The 18,452-nt window shown below is 27.1% G+C and overlaps 1 protein-coding gene across 3 annotated transcripts in view; it reads left to right on the top strand.

Moving 5' to 3' along the window:
• The window catches only part of LOC105844441 (uncharacterized), a 55,217-nt gene that overhangs the window by 4,110 nt on the left and 32,655 nt on the right, over positions 1-18,452 (top strand). For 2 of the 3 annotated variants that reach the window (XM_065799786.1, XM_065799785.1), the window contains exons 2-4: positions 3,272-3,348; positions 7,076-7,148; positions 15,492-15,561. In XM_065799786.1, the coding sequence (XP_065655858.1) occupies positions 15,501-15,561 (61 nt within the window). In that variant the 5' untranslated portion in view covers positions 3,272-3,348; positions 7,076-7,148; positions 15,492-15,500. The remainder of the gene's footprint in view (positions 1-3,271; positions 3,349-7,075; positions 7,149-15,491; positions 15,562-18,452) is intronic. The other variant, XM_065799787.1, reaches the window with a different exon arrangement.

Here is an 18,452-nt window from a genome sequence, read left to right as displayed (position 1 = left end):
TATTTTTCCAGCATTCTCTCTGTTGGTGCTTTTTGAATTTTATTAGTGGTTGTTTTTAAATGTTTTGGAAAATCAAAAGTTGTTGGTATTGCATTAGGTCTCAGATATTTTCTCAAACAGTAACCTGATGTTTTGCTATCGTCAAAGCAATTTTTAGAAAAATGATCTGAACAGATAAAACTAGCAGAAGAGGGGACAAAGTTCTTTCGTTTTGTTGCGAGAATCCATGCTGCTCATTTATCTGGATTCACTGGAAACTATTTAAAAATGTATAGCTAGGATTCATTATACATACAGTGTTTGTCTTTTAAAATTAACATAGTAAATTTCAAATAAATATTTAAAAAAAAAATGTTTTATTTGTATAGATGCTAAATTCTTACCTATGAAAACTTCTGGAAACCCCTTTAGCAGATCTAGCTCTATGCCCAAAAGCACTGCACGAGTTAACCATTTTAAAACAAGTACTAAATCTTTAAATATATTGTACATAAATATATATGTATATTATAGATGAATATATTATACATAAATATAGATGTATAATTTTATATTCAATATTAGTCTCTTAAAGCTCCATATAGATCTTGCATTATACAACCATATACAAGTTAATTAGGTGATTTATGGCATATTTTAATAAAATCATTATTTGCATTGCACTATTATACTAATGGTATTATACTAATACTGAGTATTTGAAAAGCTTTTTTTTTTTTTTAGGATTTTTAAAATCTTGTAATATGAAGTTAACTAAGATTTATTTTATTTAGTTTATCTGTAATTAAAATATATATAAACCATAAATGAATTTAAAATTTCTTCGAAGTTATTGTTTTATACAATCAAAATATAACTTGAAATTAAATTGTAAACATTGTTCAATATATACGCTGATTAAACTATTTTTTTGTCTCACTCTACGTCATCAAAATAAAGTTTGCCCAGCTTCAATTATTTCGGCCTATGCTGTATCCAGTAATTTATGTATCTATAATTAATACCAATGTTATTATGAAACATATGTTAAAACTATAGTTTATTGTATATATATATATATATATATATATATATATATATATATATATATATATATATATATATATATATATATACATATATATATATATATATATATATACATATATATATACACATATATATATATATATATATATATATATATATATATACATATATATATACACATATATATATATATATATATATATATATATATATTTATATATATATATACATATCTTAATCGATACGGCTTTTTTAGAAAAAGAAGAAAAAAATGAAGAATAATGAATAAAAAGATTGCTGCCCCATGCCAAACCCTTAGTCGATGTAGCAGCACTCCGCTGTGAGTCAGCCTTTTTGTCAGTCTTTTTTGTACTGAAGTCCCTGGCAGCAGGCTATTTACTTTATATATGCATTATTGATTATTTATATAATAATATTACTATTATTATATAAATTATTAATATTACTATTCTATTCCTTAATTGGTTATAGTGGTAGTAAAAAGTTTAAAAAAAAAGTTTTTTTTTTATTTTGGTACATAGCAAAACACATTCACTAGAATTGTTCATCCAACATTCCATGGCTTTTCATGTTTCACATTCTAACTTTTATATTTCACATGTCTTCTATAATTTACATGTCATAGTTGATTAAATTGACTACTTGATTTTCAAAGCCAACTAATTTCGACTTTTAAATAGTCGACTTTTGTTTGATTTAGTTGAGGTCAATAACAACAACAATAATAATAATATCTTTATAAAAAAAAACAATACCTTAAATAAATAAGTTTAAAAATCACAAAAGTCTAACTTCTATATTTCACATGAAATTCATACAAATTTATTGATTTTGATTGGGTTAAAACTTTTGTCTCTTATTTCATAAAAGTATTCTTTTAAAAACAAAGAATACCCAGAGTTTTGTTTTTCATCCTGCACCTCAACTTTTTAAAAAAAACACAAGAGAATTCAGCTATTGCAATACTGTCAACATTCCTTATTATTGATGAATGGCAACCCTCTCACTGATTCCTCTTCTTTACTTCTTCTTGGATTATTGTTCTTTACTGGCTTCTCATGGAAACCATATATACAGTCAATTGTTTATTGCTTATAATTAAATTAGCATCTGCTGAAGTTGCTTTTCTTTATTGTTTTCACCATTTTCTTCTGATCTCATTATCTAACTCTGCAAATCTCTTATTCGTCCCCTTTATAATATTGTTGTCATATTGGGCTGGTTCTTCTAATGATGCTCTTTCTCTTCTAGATAAAGTCCATAAAGGAATTGTAATTGTAGTTGGACTTGCTCTATCTGCCAGGTTTGAGCCTCTCTCTCATTGTCTTAAAGTTGCATCATTTTTTTTTTCTACAAATACTCATGGTCACTGCTCAAAGGAGGTATCATCTCTAGTTCCATTAATCAAAACTCATTCTTGCATGACTCGTCATTCAGCAATGTCTCTTTTTTTTATTGTATCTGTCCCTGCATGCTCTAAAAACTTTTTTTTATCTAGTTTTCTTCCCTGCATTTCAATCCTTTGGAACTCACTTCTATCTTTGTGTTTTCCTGACTCATAAAACCTACAACTTTTCAAGTTTTCTGTCAATTGTATCCTTGCTCTTTAACTCTTCTTTCTTTTCTTGTAAATCCCAACCTCCTAATACTCGTTGCTTTCACCAACCTAATACTCAATGCTTTCACCAACCTAATACTCGTTGCTTTCAGCCTTGTTAGGAGTGAAATTAGAATTTAAATTTTTTTTGTGAAAATTAATGAAATTAGAATTAAATTTTTTTTTTTTAATTGCAGCTCTAATCCTTCTCATGTTGTCCATTATACACTCTTTCTTTTTTTGCTCTTTGCCTTTCCTACCTCTACTTAATGTCTCTTCTGCTTCACTTCACTTAATTTAAGTAAAAGATATTTTGTTACCACAATCTTAATCTTTTTGTTCATTACTTTTTTCTCTTAACTCTAATACTCTATTGTTTGTCAAAATTTAAAATTAATATTTTAAGGGAAGTTTATGATTCAAAGCTAAATTAAAAATTATTAAATAATCTTGTTTGTAATTAGCTTTTTAAAATTTCTATTTTAAATATTACCGTATTCACTTTTAAAGCAGTTGGCTTTAAAAGCGAAAAGTTAAAACCTTCTAATAAAAAAGTTTCAATTATCAAAATAAATATGTATGAATTTCAGTTGCTTATTTACTATTATTTCATTATTGTTGTAGCAATCTATTGAGTCACGAGCATCTAGAGGTTTGCCAAATCCTAAACAAAAATTAAGTACAATATCAGTGGTTGAAAAGTATGTATACTTGTTTGCATGTGTGTATATGTATATATACACACATATATATTTGTATATATATACATATATATGTATATATATATATATATATATGTATATATATATATATATATATATATATATATATATATATATCAAGGATTGTGTCAAATACATATTTGTATTTGTATTTATCGCATTGTTTTTGATTAAAAAATTTCTTTAGTAATTGTTTTTGTATTTTATTGAAATTTATTAGAAAACTTGTTTTTATTCTTCTATTTAGTAGAACATTTATCAGTCTTGTCTTGAAAAAATCTTTCTATTTTTTCTTAACCTAAAGTACAAATATTTATAGTTGTATTTGGAAAATATGGATCGAATATATTTAATATATTTGAATTTGTATTTGGAAATCTATAATTAACTTATTTGTATTTGTATTTTGCCCCAGGAAAAAAACTTCTATAGAATTTTTATAATTTTTTGAAACATATGGCCTATAGAATTATATAGAATTTCTATAGAATCTCTGTTAATTTCTATTGAAATTCCTATACAACTTTTTTTTCTATAGAAAAAAAAAGTTTTACAGCAGTTTCAAAAGAAATTAATAAATATTCTTTTGAAATTCTTTAGAAATTCAAATGTTTCAAAAGTTTATAGAAATATTTTTTCCTGGGTATCTATCTATATCTCTATCTATCTATCTATCTATCTATCTATCTATCTATCTATCTATCTATCTATCTATCTATCTATCTATCTATCTAAAGCTATATATATATATAGCTTTTTTAGGCAAAGGCTAGGAGAAATAAACTCTGACTTCTCTGTCTTCTGGCTCTTGGTTGAGTAATTGAGATGTCCATCCATCCAGCTACTTTTTTTGAAAAGGCCTATTAGGCAAAGATTATAGGGAGAAGACTGAATAGTTCTGTTGACCAGCCTTGCACCCCTTCTTCATCTAATAAGCTGGCGTAGATATAAACCTGTGTCACATTGTTTCCTGCCTTCCTTGGTTGTGGCTATACAACTTCTCCTGTTATCTCCTAATGAGGGTATAGTTATGCAGTAGTGGTGTAGTGGTAGAGCACTCACCTCATAAGCGAGAAGTTCCAAGTTTGTTCCCCACCACCTCTCTGGTAGTACTATGCTCAACTTGTTTCTCCATCCAGCTGAGAGAAGGTTGTTACCACAAACTTTAGTTGTGGCCTCCTCAACTCTACTTGTTTTCATGGGGAGGAGAATTGAAATTAAAAAAAAGCTCTAAAACTTAGTTTTATGGTGTTGAGGCCAGCTGGTAATAAAGTTTCCTGAACTCTGTGGTAGCTTTTAGAGAAACTGACTCCATCAACAGCTGTAAAATATCAGAGCTTTAACAGTGCCATGTTGTGTATGGATGGTGTCCCTGTTAGTGTGCATATTTGTGACCACATAAGGAGCCCTAAGTTACCTCTTTGGGTTAATTAGCAGGAATGAGACAACTGCATAGCTCATTGCTTAGGACCCCATGCTCTATGAATGATTCAAGTTCTTTTTAACTTAAACCATACACAAAGTAACCAAAAGTTTTAAACATAAAAAATCATTACCATCACCCAACTGTCAAACAACACTTTACTCAATGGTATAATGAGGTTTGACTTGTATATGCTGATGAATTTTACCTTCTTGTGCAGCTGCTACCGGGTGTGTAATAAAAATGGTGCAAATATAACAGAAGAGAAAAATTTTTCATTATGAAAAAAAAAATATTTTTACAAAAAAATTGTGTCTAAAAGAATTTTATTCAAAAAGGCCTTTTTTAAATAATTTTTCCAATTCAACCTCTCAATCCATTGCACATCTGAATGTAATCTCTTCAGTGTTCGGGTGAGATTTTGAACAAGCATCTGACTGAAGTTTAGCCAAAAACTTAATAGTGCAGAGGATTAACATCTGGAGAGTTAGAAGGCCACAGTTTTTTAGCCGGAAATTCTGAATACTTTTCCTTCTAACATGTTAAGGTCCTTTTACCATCTGTTGCATTGACTGTACTAGGTTTCCGATCAACTGAAACTTGACAGCATTTACAACCTTAAGAGTTCGTTTTGATGGTGGTTTTCCTCTTCTTTTTTTCCATTCAACTTTTCCATACTTTATAAACCATTTTTTTACTCTGAGAATAGTGTTCCTGTGGAATCCAATGGCCTTGGCAACCTCCTTTTGTGCCATTCTGGCACTCTAAAATTGAATAGTCTATTTGTTTTTGTTTCCCAATTCAATTGTTTAATTATTTTGTTTTTTATTTTACGACAGTAACTTATATATCATAAACTTTCCATATGGCCCAAAATCCTAACTTAAATTTAAATTTTTGGTGGAAAATTCTAGTTTTTTTACATGCACCATTTTTCATTACCCACCCAATATATATAATTGTAATCTTTTTTTTTTTCATACTTTTCAATAGAACAATTCTTTTGAGAACAAGCGTCTTTTTCTTATTGTAGGAAATCAATGTAAAACAGTGCCATTCCCAGTTTACTAAATCTTGTATCTTATCTCAGAAAATAAGCTCTATTGACTTTTAGAAAATTTTCCGCACAGTCATTAATAAATGCAAGTTGAACATTCCATCTCTAATTAATGGGTCTCATCTAATTACCTCTCCCAAGAAAAAGGCAAAACTATTTTCAAAGAGCTTTTTCTTTAATTCGACTCTTTTAATGGTCTTACTTATCCTGCAATTCTAAATATACATAACTCTCTGATAATCAATATGGTTTTTGATCTCTTGTTCTATAGTTGACTTGCTAACTGCTGTGACATAATGAATCTAATGTGCATTAGATGGAGGCGGCAGGCCAAAGGCTATTGCCTTTGATAAAGTTTAGCATGCTAGTTTTCTCCAAAAGCTTGTTTCATATGGTGCATCTTATATTATTGATATTATCTTTCTAATTGCAGTATTAGAGGCATTGTCAAAGGCCAACACTCTTCTTCATTTCCAGTAAGTTCTAGGGTAACTCAAGGTTCTATTCTTGGTCCTGTATTGTTTCTTATCTTCATGACAATCTTACATCTAAAGTGGCTCTGTTTACTGAGGACTCAACTTTATTCTCCTGTCTTGACAAAACGTTTTCTCTTTTTGCTCGCTTTCAATCTCAGAAGAGAGATCAGATTTAAATTGAATTTGGTCTCTCTTCTGTACCTGCTTGGGGCTTGCAGTGGCTTTTGAGTTTTAACTGCAACAAAACTTAGTTATTTACTGCAAGCATTATTTGTAATACTATCAACATTCCACTTTTCTATATTATTTTCTTTTCTATATTTGCAACCCTCTCACTGAGGGTTCCTCTTCTTTACATTTTTTTGGATTATCATTCACTACTGATCTTTCATGGAAACCAGATCTACAATCAATCGCAAAGTTTGTATTTGCTTCTCTTTATTTTATTCAAAGGTTACTTCTCTTTATCATATGCTTCTCTTTATCTGACCAAATCTGCAAGATTTATGAAAAAATAAAAATAAATAATAAAAAAAATATATATAAAAAATCAAAATATCAAAACGAAAAATACTTAAAAATGCAAAAATTATTTATCAGACAATTTTTAGAATTCTATGTATGTAATATATGTTAATGTGTACTGTTTTATGTGAGTACTGTTTGCTGTAATACTGTATGTATATTGTTTACAATGGCTTAAAGTAAAAAAGATTTTAGAAAATTCAAATTAGTAAAAAATTTTTTCAGACAAGGGAAGATTACAAAACATGATCCGCCACATTACAAATATCTCTATTCATCTGGTTCTGAAGTAGATAAAGTAAGAAATATGTATATATATATATATATATATATATATATATATATATATATATATATATATATATATATATATATATATATATATATATATATATATATATATATATATATATATATATATATATATATATATATATATATATATATATATATATATATATATATATATATATATATATATATATATATATATATATATTTATTTACTTATTCCAAATATATTGGTCCCTTTAACTAATTTGTAATTTATTTTCATTTTAAATTTAAATTTTTTCTTTGATTTTAATTTTTCGTATATTACATTAAATTTTTAACAGACCTTTTCCCACTTCTTGATCTAAGCAGCATTTTAAAATTTATTTAAAGCCCATTTTTTATTATTTATTTATTTATTTTATTTATTTAAAGCCTATTTTTATATAATTCAATAATAAACCATTATTTAAAGCCTATTTTACTGTTAAGGGCTTGAATTAACGCAAAAAAATCTAATAAAAATAATAAATGTCATTCAACTTTAAACTTCATATTTGGGCAAAAGCATGCTTATAGATCATGAGTCAATAATCTATAGGCCAAACGAGTAAGATCAAAGCAAAAAAACATTAGATACCAAGCTTTTTATAATTAGTTTCTTGATCTAGCGTACTATTAAAAATTTAAGTATTATTAAGTTTTTTATTCAAATGGTTTTTAAATTGATGTTTTCATTTAATTTTTTCATTCAAATTGTTTTGCAATAAAATTTGAAACAAAAACATTTGGTTTACTAAATGGAATTATATTTCCTCAAGTATATTTAAGAATATGCTTAATTCATTTTTCTAGATAAAAATTTCTTTGGACAGAAGTAAAATAATTTATTAATTTTTAATTTAAATTTTTTATAATTTAATTTTTATTTTAACTTTTGCAATCACTGGTTTAATATTTGCAATTTCTACTTTTTAAACTATTTTCAAGAAACAAAATATAATTAACTATTCAATTATAATTAACTATACGATTCAATTATAACTAACTATACAATTCTCACTTGCGCTATGTTCTAAATCTGATATTGTTACTGTAGCTAGATATATGTTTAACTTACAGCAATGATTCTTGCTATGCTGGGTATTACGAACGCCGCTGAATTAAATTTATAATTATTGAGCGTTTTTAGAATTAAAAAAATTTAAAAGAATTTTAAGTTTTTACAATTTTTTTTCAATTTCAATCGCAAAATTATTTGAATAAGAGAATTTTAGAAGACTAAAGTTTTTTTGTTCAAATAGATTTCTTTTTAAATAAAATTCCTAAAAGAACTTGCATATTTAGAAAATATTTGATCTTGATATTGCTTTAAATAAAATATGAAAATATGGTATCACTTTTTTTATATTCTATTCGAGATTTCTTGTTGAGAAAAAAATAAGGGTAAAGATAAAAAGGACAAGGGGGAGGAGAGGGGTTATAAGAAAAGAATGTCAAGGTACAGAATTTTTTTATTTTAGTTTTAATAACATGATAAACTATGTAAATATGTGTTTGTATGAAGTCAATGTTAAGGAACATAATGGTTTTATTTATCGTAATTAAAGAAAAAGAATTTGTTTTGATATTTGTTTAAATTTTATTTTTGAACATAAATATATTAAGACCACGCTGGAAAAACGATTAAGCTTTTTTTGGGTTTTTGCCCCTGTTATATTTGGCTTTTTAACTATATAATAATTGACTATATAACTAGAAAACCGATCAAATTACACAGATATTTAGCTTTCTAGTTTATCTGCCCACAGGAAGAACAATCACATTGTTCACTGTAAAACATGTGACAACGCTAAACCAATCAGAATCAAGAAAATTATAAACAAACCTGTTGAAATGGTGGATGCATCTGATTTTCCACAACTGATGGACAAGCCGAAGAAAAGGAAATCATTGGGTTCTAAAAAAGATAAGGCGAAAAAAGTTCAACTTTTAAACCACATAATAGGCAATAACTGCTAGTGCATATTTTTGCAGTGCTTCGAAAAAACAATCTAGAAGACAGAGCAGCTCTTATTAAAGCATTCAATCCTTACCCTTCAAAAGACAAACAAGATTTATTCCTACCTTCTCTTATTACGACAAATAAAGTGTTGAAGAGAAGACCTACTTGTTGCAAAGGGGAAGCCCAGCTCCATGAATTTAGATATACTTATCATGTACTAGTCCTGCGTGGTGGAACCTATGTAGAACAGAAAGTCTGCTTCAAAGCCTTCGTTGCCTTGTTTTGCATTACAAACAAAAGAGTACAAACCATCAAAAAAGCTTTAACCTCAACAGGTAAGTAGCAAAATATAATTATTACACAAAGTATGCCTATTTAAAAATGTTTAATTGTGATAATTATTATAATAATTTATATTATCATAATTATAAACTATTGAAAAGGCTACTTTACATATAGCTATTTCTGTATTACAAAGTTAATGATGACTAGATCTGGTACTGCTAGCTTAAAATATTATTGAGCAATCACAATTAGTTCATGTTACTAGATGTAGTCTCGTAAAATTTTGTAATATATAGAAATATCATATTTAAGTACTTAGATTTGCTGTAGCTGTAGTAATACCAGTTGACTGTATTTTTTTCGTACTATTGCTAGACATCCAGTGGTACCTCTTTTTCGAGTTGATGTTTGCATATCGCACCTTTTTTCACACTATCTAGCAACTTATACTATACAGGTAGTGCAATGCCGACTTATAACAGTTAAATTAATAAACTAATAACCATACTAATAACAGCTCAATTTCAATAATAACTTTAATTTAGCATTACTAACATAGACTAACTGTAGTCATAATAATTGACTGTTTATGGATAGATATTCACTAATTTATAGCTTATACTAGCACTACCAATAGGAGGATTAATGATGTTATTATTTTTTTTGAGAAAGTGTGAACTATTCTTAATAAAACGGTAAGAGATTCTTTTGGAAACAAAAGAAAAAATTCAAGTTTTGATTTGTGACAAAAAAACTTGTATGCACGAGAAATTTGTTTAATTAGTAAGAACAGGGCAACAGTTACACAAAAATGTGCAACACTTACCACCCATACCCCCCCACCCCCTCCCCCCAATCAACTAATTTGCCTCTATTTCTCACATTTACTAATAATTTTTTTTACAATAGAGTGTCCTCCTAAAGATATCAGAGGACGACATAAGAATAGGCCACACAGGCTTCCTGACCATGTGACAGCTATCCGTGCACACATATCAAGTTTTCGTGGAAGACATTCTCACTATGCGCTTGGCAAAATTAGAAAGCTGTATCTATCAGCAGAGCTTAATGTCAGCAAAATGCTCACCCTCTTTCGAGAAACACATCCTGGCATAGAGATACCTTACAAAACTTATCGCAGAGTATTCTTTAAGGACTTCAATATAGGGTTTAGATACCCAAGGAAAGACACTTGTGCGACTTATGACGAGTTAGTTATAAAATTAGAGCAAGTGGAAAAATGCATTTTAAAGAATGAAGGAGACGTAGATATTGTGTGAAAAAGGAAAAATTGTCCAAACAACATGTGAAAAAAACTACGTGTGAAAAAGGAAAAATTGACCAAACAACATGAACTTCACAAACACAAAGCTGATACATTTTGCACAAGAAAGTTGGAGGCACACAGACATGCTCAAGCAACTGAAGCGGTTGAAGCAATATCATTTGATTATCAAAAAAATCTACCTATACCAAACAAGACGTGTAATGACGTCTACTACTGTTGCCAAGTTACTTTTGTATCTTTCAACATTCACATGCTGTCCATAAATGATGTATACATATATACCTACGACGAAACCAAAGGAAAGTAAGGTGCAGATGACGTTGCATTAATGTTGTATTATTTTTTTATAAATCAACTTTCGAGTAATGTCACTGATCTGGAGACTTTTTGTGATAGATGAGCTTGACAGAACAAAAATTTCACCTTCATTTGTTTCTTCCACACAATGATCCACACCTACAAGCGCTTCGAGACTGTCAAGCTGACTTTCCCCATCAGAGGACACTCTGATAGGGAAAGTCAGCTTGACAAGTCTTGAAGCGCTTGTAGGTGTGACAAGTAAACAATAAAAAAGATAAAATTAAAAAGCTTAACAAATAAGTGAGCTATGGTGTTTTAAAGTTTAAAATCTAATTTACTCAAAACAATAAAAATGTAGCTTAATCGTTTTTCCAGTGTGGTCTTCATATATATATATATATATATATATATATATATATATATATATATATATATATATATATATATATATATATATATATATATATATATATATATATATATATATATACATATATATATATATACATATATGTATGTATATATGAATATATGTATATATATATATATATATGTATATATGTGTGTGTATATATATATATATATATATATATATATATATATATATATATATATATATATATACATATATATATATACATATATGTATGTATATATATATATGTATATATATATATATGTATATATGTGTGTGTATATATATATATATATATATATATATATATATATATATATATATATATATATATATATATATATATATATATATATATATACAGTGATGGGCATAGTTAACTAATTTTTTAGTTAACTTTTAGTTAAACTACTTTTTTTTAGTTAAATGCAATAGTTAAACTAAATTTTTTTATTTAAGTTAAACTTTTAAAAAGTTTTTTTAAAAGTTTAACTTAAATAAAAAAATTTTAGTTGAAAAAGTTTATCTAAATTTTTATTAACTAAATTTTTTATATATCGCTTAATAAATCGTTTTATTTCTATGCACCACTCACCTGACCAAGGACTCCAAGGATTCTGTTATTACTATTTTTATGTATTTATTTATTTAGTGCATGAACTGGACTTTTCAACATCATTTCCGCTTGGTCTGCTAATATCATAAATTCAAACTGTTAATCTAATAATCTGTTATTGTTATTGATAACATGAACAGCTTACTTGTGAACATGTGCTACAAAGACGTTAAACTAAAAAGTGATAAACCTGATGAAAAAATATGTGTGTGTGTATATATATATATATTTATATTTTGAATATATTACAATTAATTATATACGTGTGCATGACAGGATTGGCCACCTTACTATTACACTATTACTGCCCACAATAAGAAGGCAATTTGAATTGTATAGGGTGAGAGTACAACTTTAACTAATAAAAGATTCTATTGGACTACATTAAACCTAAATATAACTTTTTAGTCTCTAAACTTATTCACTTATAACTTTTTACTTATAAGGAGCCTCAAATCGTTGGATAAGTTTGGTGCCAAGCTTGGAAAGAGAGGCTACCATCTTAGCAGAAATGCTTTATACACTTGGTTGATGCCAAAATAGAGCTATTTGTTTAAAGGAAAGAGTCATGTCTACACAGTTCCAGTCAAGTTGATGGTAGTTTAAAATGATCACGTGAATGAGCTCAATGCTTGTCATTTCTTATTGAAGGATCAGGAATGGTTTGCCTCTCATGTGCGCACCAGCTAATATTTTACCGAGTTGTGAAATATAAAGATCCTGGATGTTGTTCTTTGAAAAGAATCTTTTATTTCCATGCTATTATCGGACAATTTCTCCACCTATTCCAATCTGCCAGTTAAATGATGGCTTGAAAGCTGTAGTCGCTTCAGACAGCAAGAACGTTTTCCTTCTGTATTTTTTCTTATCGTCTCCAATATTTAAAGCACCATTCCTTGATCATTAAAACCATTATTCATGAGGAATCAAGTTTGTCTCAGAGAATCTTTAAGCATTGTAACTTGTATTTTACCATTTCAGCCATGTTAAAGAAGTATGTCAGCATTACTCATTCTAATTTTTTTAATCAAATGGCTTTACCCTTTTTTAAGACCTGTTTGCGTAATTGATCATAATTGTGGTAAAAGAGAACGCGGCCTTTGCTGAATGATTTGATGAGGAAAAAATTGAAATGGGGGGACCTAATATTTCAAATTATGCAACTACTTCAGACAAATCTGACTGCCCTATTTCAGTTATACCAATCGACAATTACTTCAAAATTCCTGGATGAATGAAGAGTGAAGCATGTTCCAATGGCGCACTTTGATTAAATTTTATATATAGAATAAGAGTAATATAACATAATTTTTTTTTCAGAAAGGCCTACAAGAACAATCAGTTGAAACAAATTTGGAAATACCCAATAATCTACAGAATGATATTCAAACAAAAAATCTTAATAAAAATGCTTAAATTAAGAGAGGATTTTTTTTTTTTAAATAAAGGGAGGAGGGGGGTTCTAATTTTATGACATCCTTTTTAAGGGGGTATAGAAAAAAAGTCTAAAAAATGGTGACGTCTTTTATGGATAGCCCCTCACAACATATAAGATTATAATAGAAACATTTATATGATTTTTGAGAGTCTTTGATTATATTAAATAAATTTAATAATTGAATAACTGTAAGTTACTGTAGTAACTTAACTGGTTCTTTTGATTTAGTTTAAAGGTAAATTTACTGTGATTTATTAATACTATTACTGATACTAAGATTTACTACTACATCCATTCCATAAATTAAACTAAGTATATATTTAATTTGATTTACTGATACTGACTAATAAAGTTATATAACTTTAAGATAATATTGGCTTCCACGCAGAGATTTAAAGTAATTTAAGTTCAAAAGCGCTTGTTGAATAAAATCTCAGAGAAAGAAAGCAAAGATTATACTTATATTCAAAAGATAAATTTAGCGTGGCGTACTTTATGACCCCTAATAAAAAACTTAGACAAAAACATTACTTTTAAGAATGGCTAAAAAAATTGCTAAATTAAAAAAGAAAAAAAATAACTAATTGCTATTATTTTTTTAAATAAAAAACTAATCATGAAGGTGTGAAAAGCAGTTCTACTTCTTTAATTGATTTAATTTAAGTGTTTGACTTATTTTGAATTTATTTTTTATCTAAAATCCAAAATTATAAATCGCATGCTTTGACTTTTTACTTGACTTTTTTATAACTCAAATTTATTCAACTTTATTTAAATTATATTTAGTATCAAAGAGTTTTATTAAATAGTATCTTTTTAAAGAATTTTGAAAATGGTTGAGATTAAAACTTCTCATCTCTTAACTGATAGGTAATATAGCATTAGGTATAGATAGGATAGGTAATATAGCAACTGATAGGTAATATAGCATTTAATATAGTATATTGTAAATGCTTAATCAAATCCTGTTGAAAATCTTATTGTGATGGTTAACAATTTAGGAATTAAAAGTAAAGTTCAAATATGAGCTGTTTACAAGTAAGAGCAAAAAGACAAAATAAATGAATAGAAAGAACAAGTCAGAAAGAGCGAAGATAGCACTGAGTTCATGAATGAAAAAAGAAGTTAGAATTTTTCCAGAAAATTCATATAGTACAGATTTCAATTTTTTAAATGAATGCAATTGGATTGGCAGCTATTAGATGTGGTGTTACCAAAAAGCAAATAAAGCGTAGCAAAAATATATGGAATGGGATATTGATAGAATGTTTGATAGAAAATAGACACTGCTAAAATTAGTTTTTGGTGAGGATGGTAAAGTTAATTAAATCAAAGAAGACCATTTACTTTGTTGTTAAACTTTTTTATATAATAAAATTTACAAAATAAGTAAATGATTTGTTTTATTGTTTATTAATGTTTTGGTTGAATAAGTGAAAGTGATCAATTATTCATTTGCCCATTTAACATTTGACTGGTTTTAATAAGAACCCAATAAAATTTAGTATTTTAATGCAACATGTCTTCTGTTGCATAGAATATTATCAAAATCAAAATAAAGTGATCAATTATTCATTTGCCCATTTAACATTTGACTGGTTTTGATAAGAACCCAATAAAATTTAGTATTTTAATGCAACATGTCTTCTGTTGCATAGAATATTATCAAAATCAAAATAAATCAAAATAAATCCAAGTTGAGTTTGTTGTTTTGGATAAAGAAAATGTATATGTGCTATGATCTCTGTTGATTGGAATGTAGAACTAAAGAGCTCTTTCAAATTTAAAAAATATATAAAATGAACTCACAAATCAAGACATTTTTTTCAGAAAAGGAAGAAGATTAACAAAATTATTCTTGCTTTATTAGATCTTTGTTATACGGAGATGCCTCTCAATAACTTGGTTATGATGACATTTAAAAATAGTCTCATGCTTATTTCTGATATATTAACAAAGTTTAATAAAAATAATAATTTCTTTATAGTAATAGCTTCACAATAAGTATTGGTGATTTTTAGATAACTTCAATGAACAATGGTCTTGATCGATGTGCAAGTCTTCTTAATGCTTTGTTAAGTTCACCTAAAGGTTTGAATTTTTTTTTTCAAGTTTAAAATAAGAATAAAATCCTTTAAAATATAAATTCTATTAATGGTGAAAAAATTGTAATGTAATGGTAAGTCTACTTGACACCGACCGAAATGTAATGGTAAGTCTATTTGACACCGACCAAAATGTAATGGTCTATTTCACATTGACCATTTCCATACTTTTTCCCTTTTTTATTATTTTTTAATAAACGATAGAAAAATAATTTATCTAAAAGTTGCTCTTAGAGCAAAAAAAAAATAATACACACACATTTTCCGCATACTTTGAGTTTATTTAAACTTTTGCCTCATTTATTTATTTTGAAAGATTAACTCTGAATTTAATATCTTTCCATGTTAAGAAAGAATATTTTCTTCTTTTTAACACTGTAAAGAAAAGTATTTTTATAGCGTTAGATGGTGTATAATGCAGATTTACCTAATTCATTACATAAACACATAAGACAAATCTCTAACATAGATGACAATTGCCTAACATTTCTCCCTGTGTTTTTTTGAAAGTCTATAATAGAATTTTAACCTTCTCATCAAGAGTATACTCATTAAAGGGATCCCAAAGTGCCAAGACAAGTTGTGTTTATTTTAAAGAAAATGATAAAAAAAAACGTTTGGGCAAAATTTTTTTAAGCAAAACAAAATAATCAATGTATACCAACAAAAACGAGCTTTGTTGTTTTACACGAAGCTTGCCATCTCCACAGTAGCAATTCTCTCGCAGTCTTTAAAATATACGCCACAATCTACAGGCTTTATAATTTATTCAAGTTTAATTCCAAAGAGTTGTAGAATGTCATTGTAGAATTTCGATAAGAAAGCTTAAAAAAAATTTTTGTTAGCTAATTGAAGATTTTTTTTTTCATTATGATTATTAAAGAATTTGTTTAGTTACTTATCATTATATAAGAGTTTTTTTTTAATCATAAATTGCTATAGAATTTTTTTAGTTATTTCAAATTATTATTTTTTTGTTATTTTTACGAAATTCGCATTAAATATAATAATATAATATTTCAGACATTTTACAGCTATTGCTGTAAATTAGTTTTGTATTATAATTATTGTTATTAAATTATTATTATCTGTATAAAGGTTCTGTTAAAAAAATTATTTTGTATTTTTTAACCTTATAAAAGTTTAATTAACAGCATTTAGGGATTGTTCATAAAGTATGTACGCTTGGGTGGGGGAGAGGAGGTCTGCTTTGCAGATCCCCTCTCCCAACTCAAGCAAAATTGACAATGAAAAACCTTTCATTGTCAATTTTGCTAGTTTTTTGATAAGAGAAATGTAAAATACTTGCCAAATACAACATATAAATTAGGAATTATTAAATATAATGTTTTTTAATGCGCACTTCAACACAATAACAATTTTAATCGCCGTCTGTCTTGAATCATTGCAATAAAACATTTATTGCTTTAATTAATAAAAAGCTGTCTGTTTCATGCTCTGTTATGCATTGATGATCTTTGAAAAAAAACTTTTTTTTACTTTACATAGCCATGATGTACAAAAAAGTTAATGTTTGTTATTATTACTATTGTTAATACTGCGCACATCAGTTTATATTTTAAAGAATGTTACTTAATTTGCAATACCTGAGGCAATATTTATTTCCTTTATTTCAATGCTACAAAGACATTCTTTTTTAAGTGGCATAGTTTTACAATATCTATATTTACACCATTGTTCAGGGCCAACACTTAAATGGCTTAACTTTGACGTTTTAGCAATATCAAAATTCAAATTTTCATAGTTGATACGATTTTCAACTATTTTGTTTGTTTTATCCATACAGGTTTTTTTTGTCTTTTTTTTAAGAGATTTCGAATAGGTATGGAGTTGCCGACATTCTAATCATTTAGTCATCAAATTCCAAATGCAAAATACAAAATTACCTTAATATTTATATGCAAATCATCAAAATTTATCAATTTTCACTAAATTGACATACTTAATAATATTTTATAACTATAAATTGAAGATTTCCGCCATTATCTCTAATAAATGATGTCGTTTACCAAAATTATTTATTAATTAAAAATTTTTTAAATGTCATTTCGATAGGAGAACAAAAACGTCATAGCAATAAACAGCTTAGATAAATAAAAAAAAGTTCACATTATTTACATAAAACAAAAAAAAGATTTAGAATATATAATAAGGTGATCAACATCTTTTTTATATATTTATTTTATTTAAGAGTGTGATATAAAAATCTTAATTTTATTTGGTTCTTGCGCTCTATAAAAAAATATTCTTATGTTTAGCTTCCTATAAAATTTATAGGAAAGTTATACGATTTTAATAAACAAATAAAACAATATCAAATAATATTGATTCAAAAAAAAAATTCTACAATGACATCATTAACTAAAACTCTTTGGAATTAAACGCGCTTGAATAAATTATAAAGTCTGTAGATTGCGGCATATATTTTAAAGACTCCAAGAGAATTGCTTCTGTGGAGACGGCAAGCTTTGAGTAAAACAACAAAGTTTGTTTTTGTTGGTATACATTTATTATTTTGTTTTACTTAAAAAAATCCAAACAATTTTTTTTTATCTTTCTCTTTAAAATAAACACAAGTTGTCTCGGCACTTTGGGATCCCTTAAAAAGTATACTCATTAGGAGTATACTCAAGAGTATATTTAGAGTATACTCATTAAGAGTATTTACAAAGCAAAAAAAGATCAGGAAAACAGATCATGGGGAGGTAGGTATGTGCCTTTTAAGTCAGATGCTTTCAAAATCAAATTCGTTTTAAATGTACATAAAGCTAAAGGCGCCAAACTTTCTATTCCTTTACTTCGATGAGTTTGTTTGTTTACATACGTATATGAATTGCCTTCAATGTCTTCCAGTAT

The sequence above is a fragment of the Hydra vulgaris genome, chromosome 06, assembly GCF_038396675.1.
Source record: "Hydra vulgaris chromosome 06, alternate assembly HydraT2T_AEP".
In the NCBI taxonomy this organism is placed as follows: Eukaryota; Metazoa; Cnidaria; class Hydrozoa; order Anthoathecata; family Hydridae; genus Hydra; species Hydra vulgaris.
The sequence above is the reverse complement of the archived record's forward strand: the minus strand, read 5'-3'. Positions and strand labels throughout refer to the sequence as shown.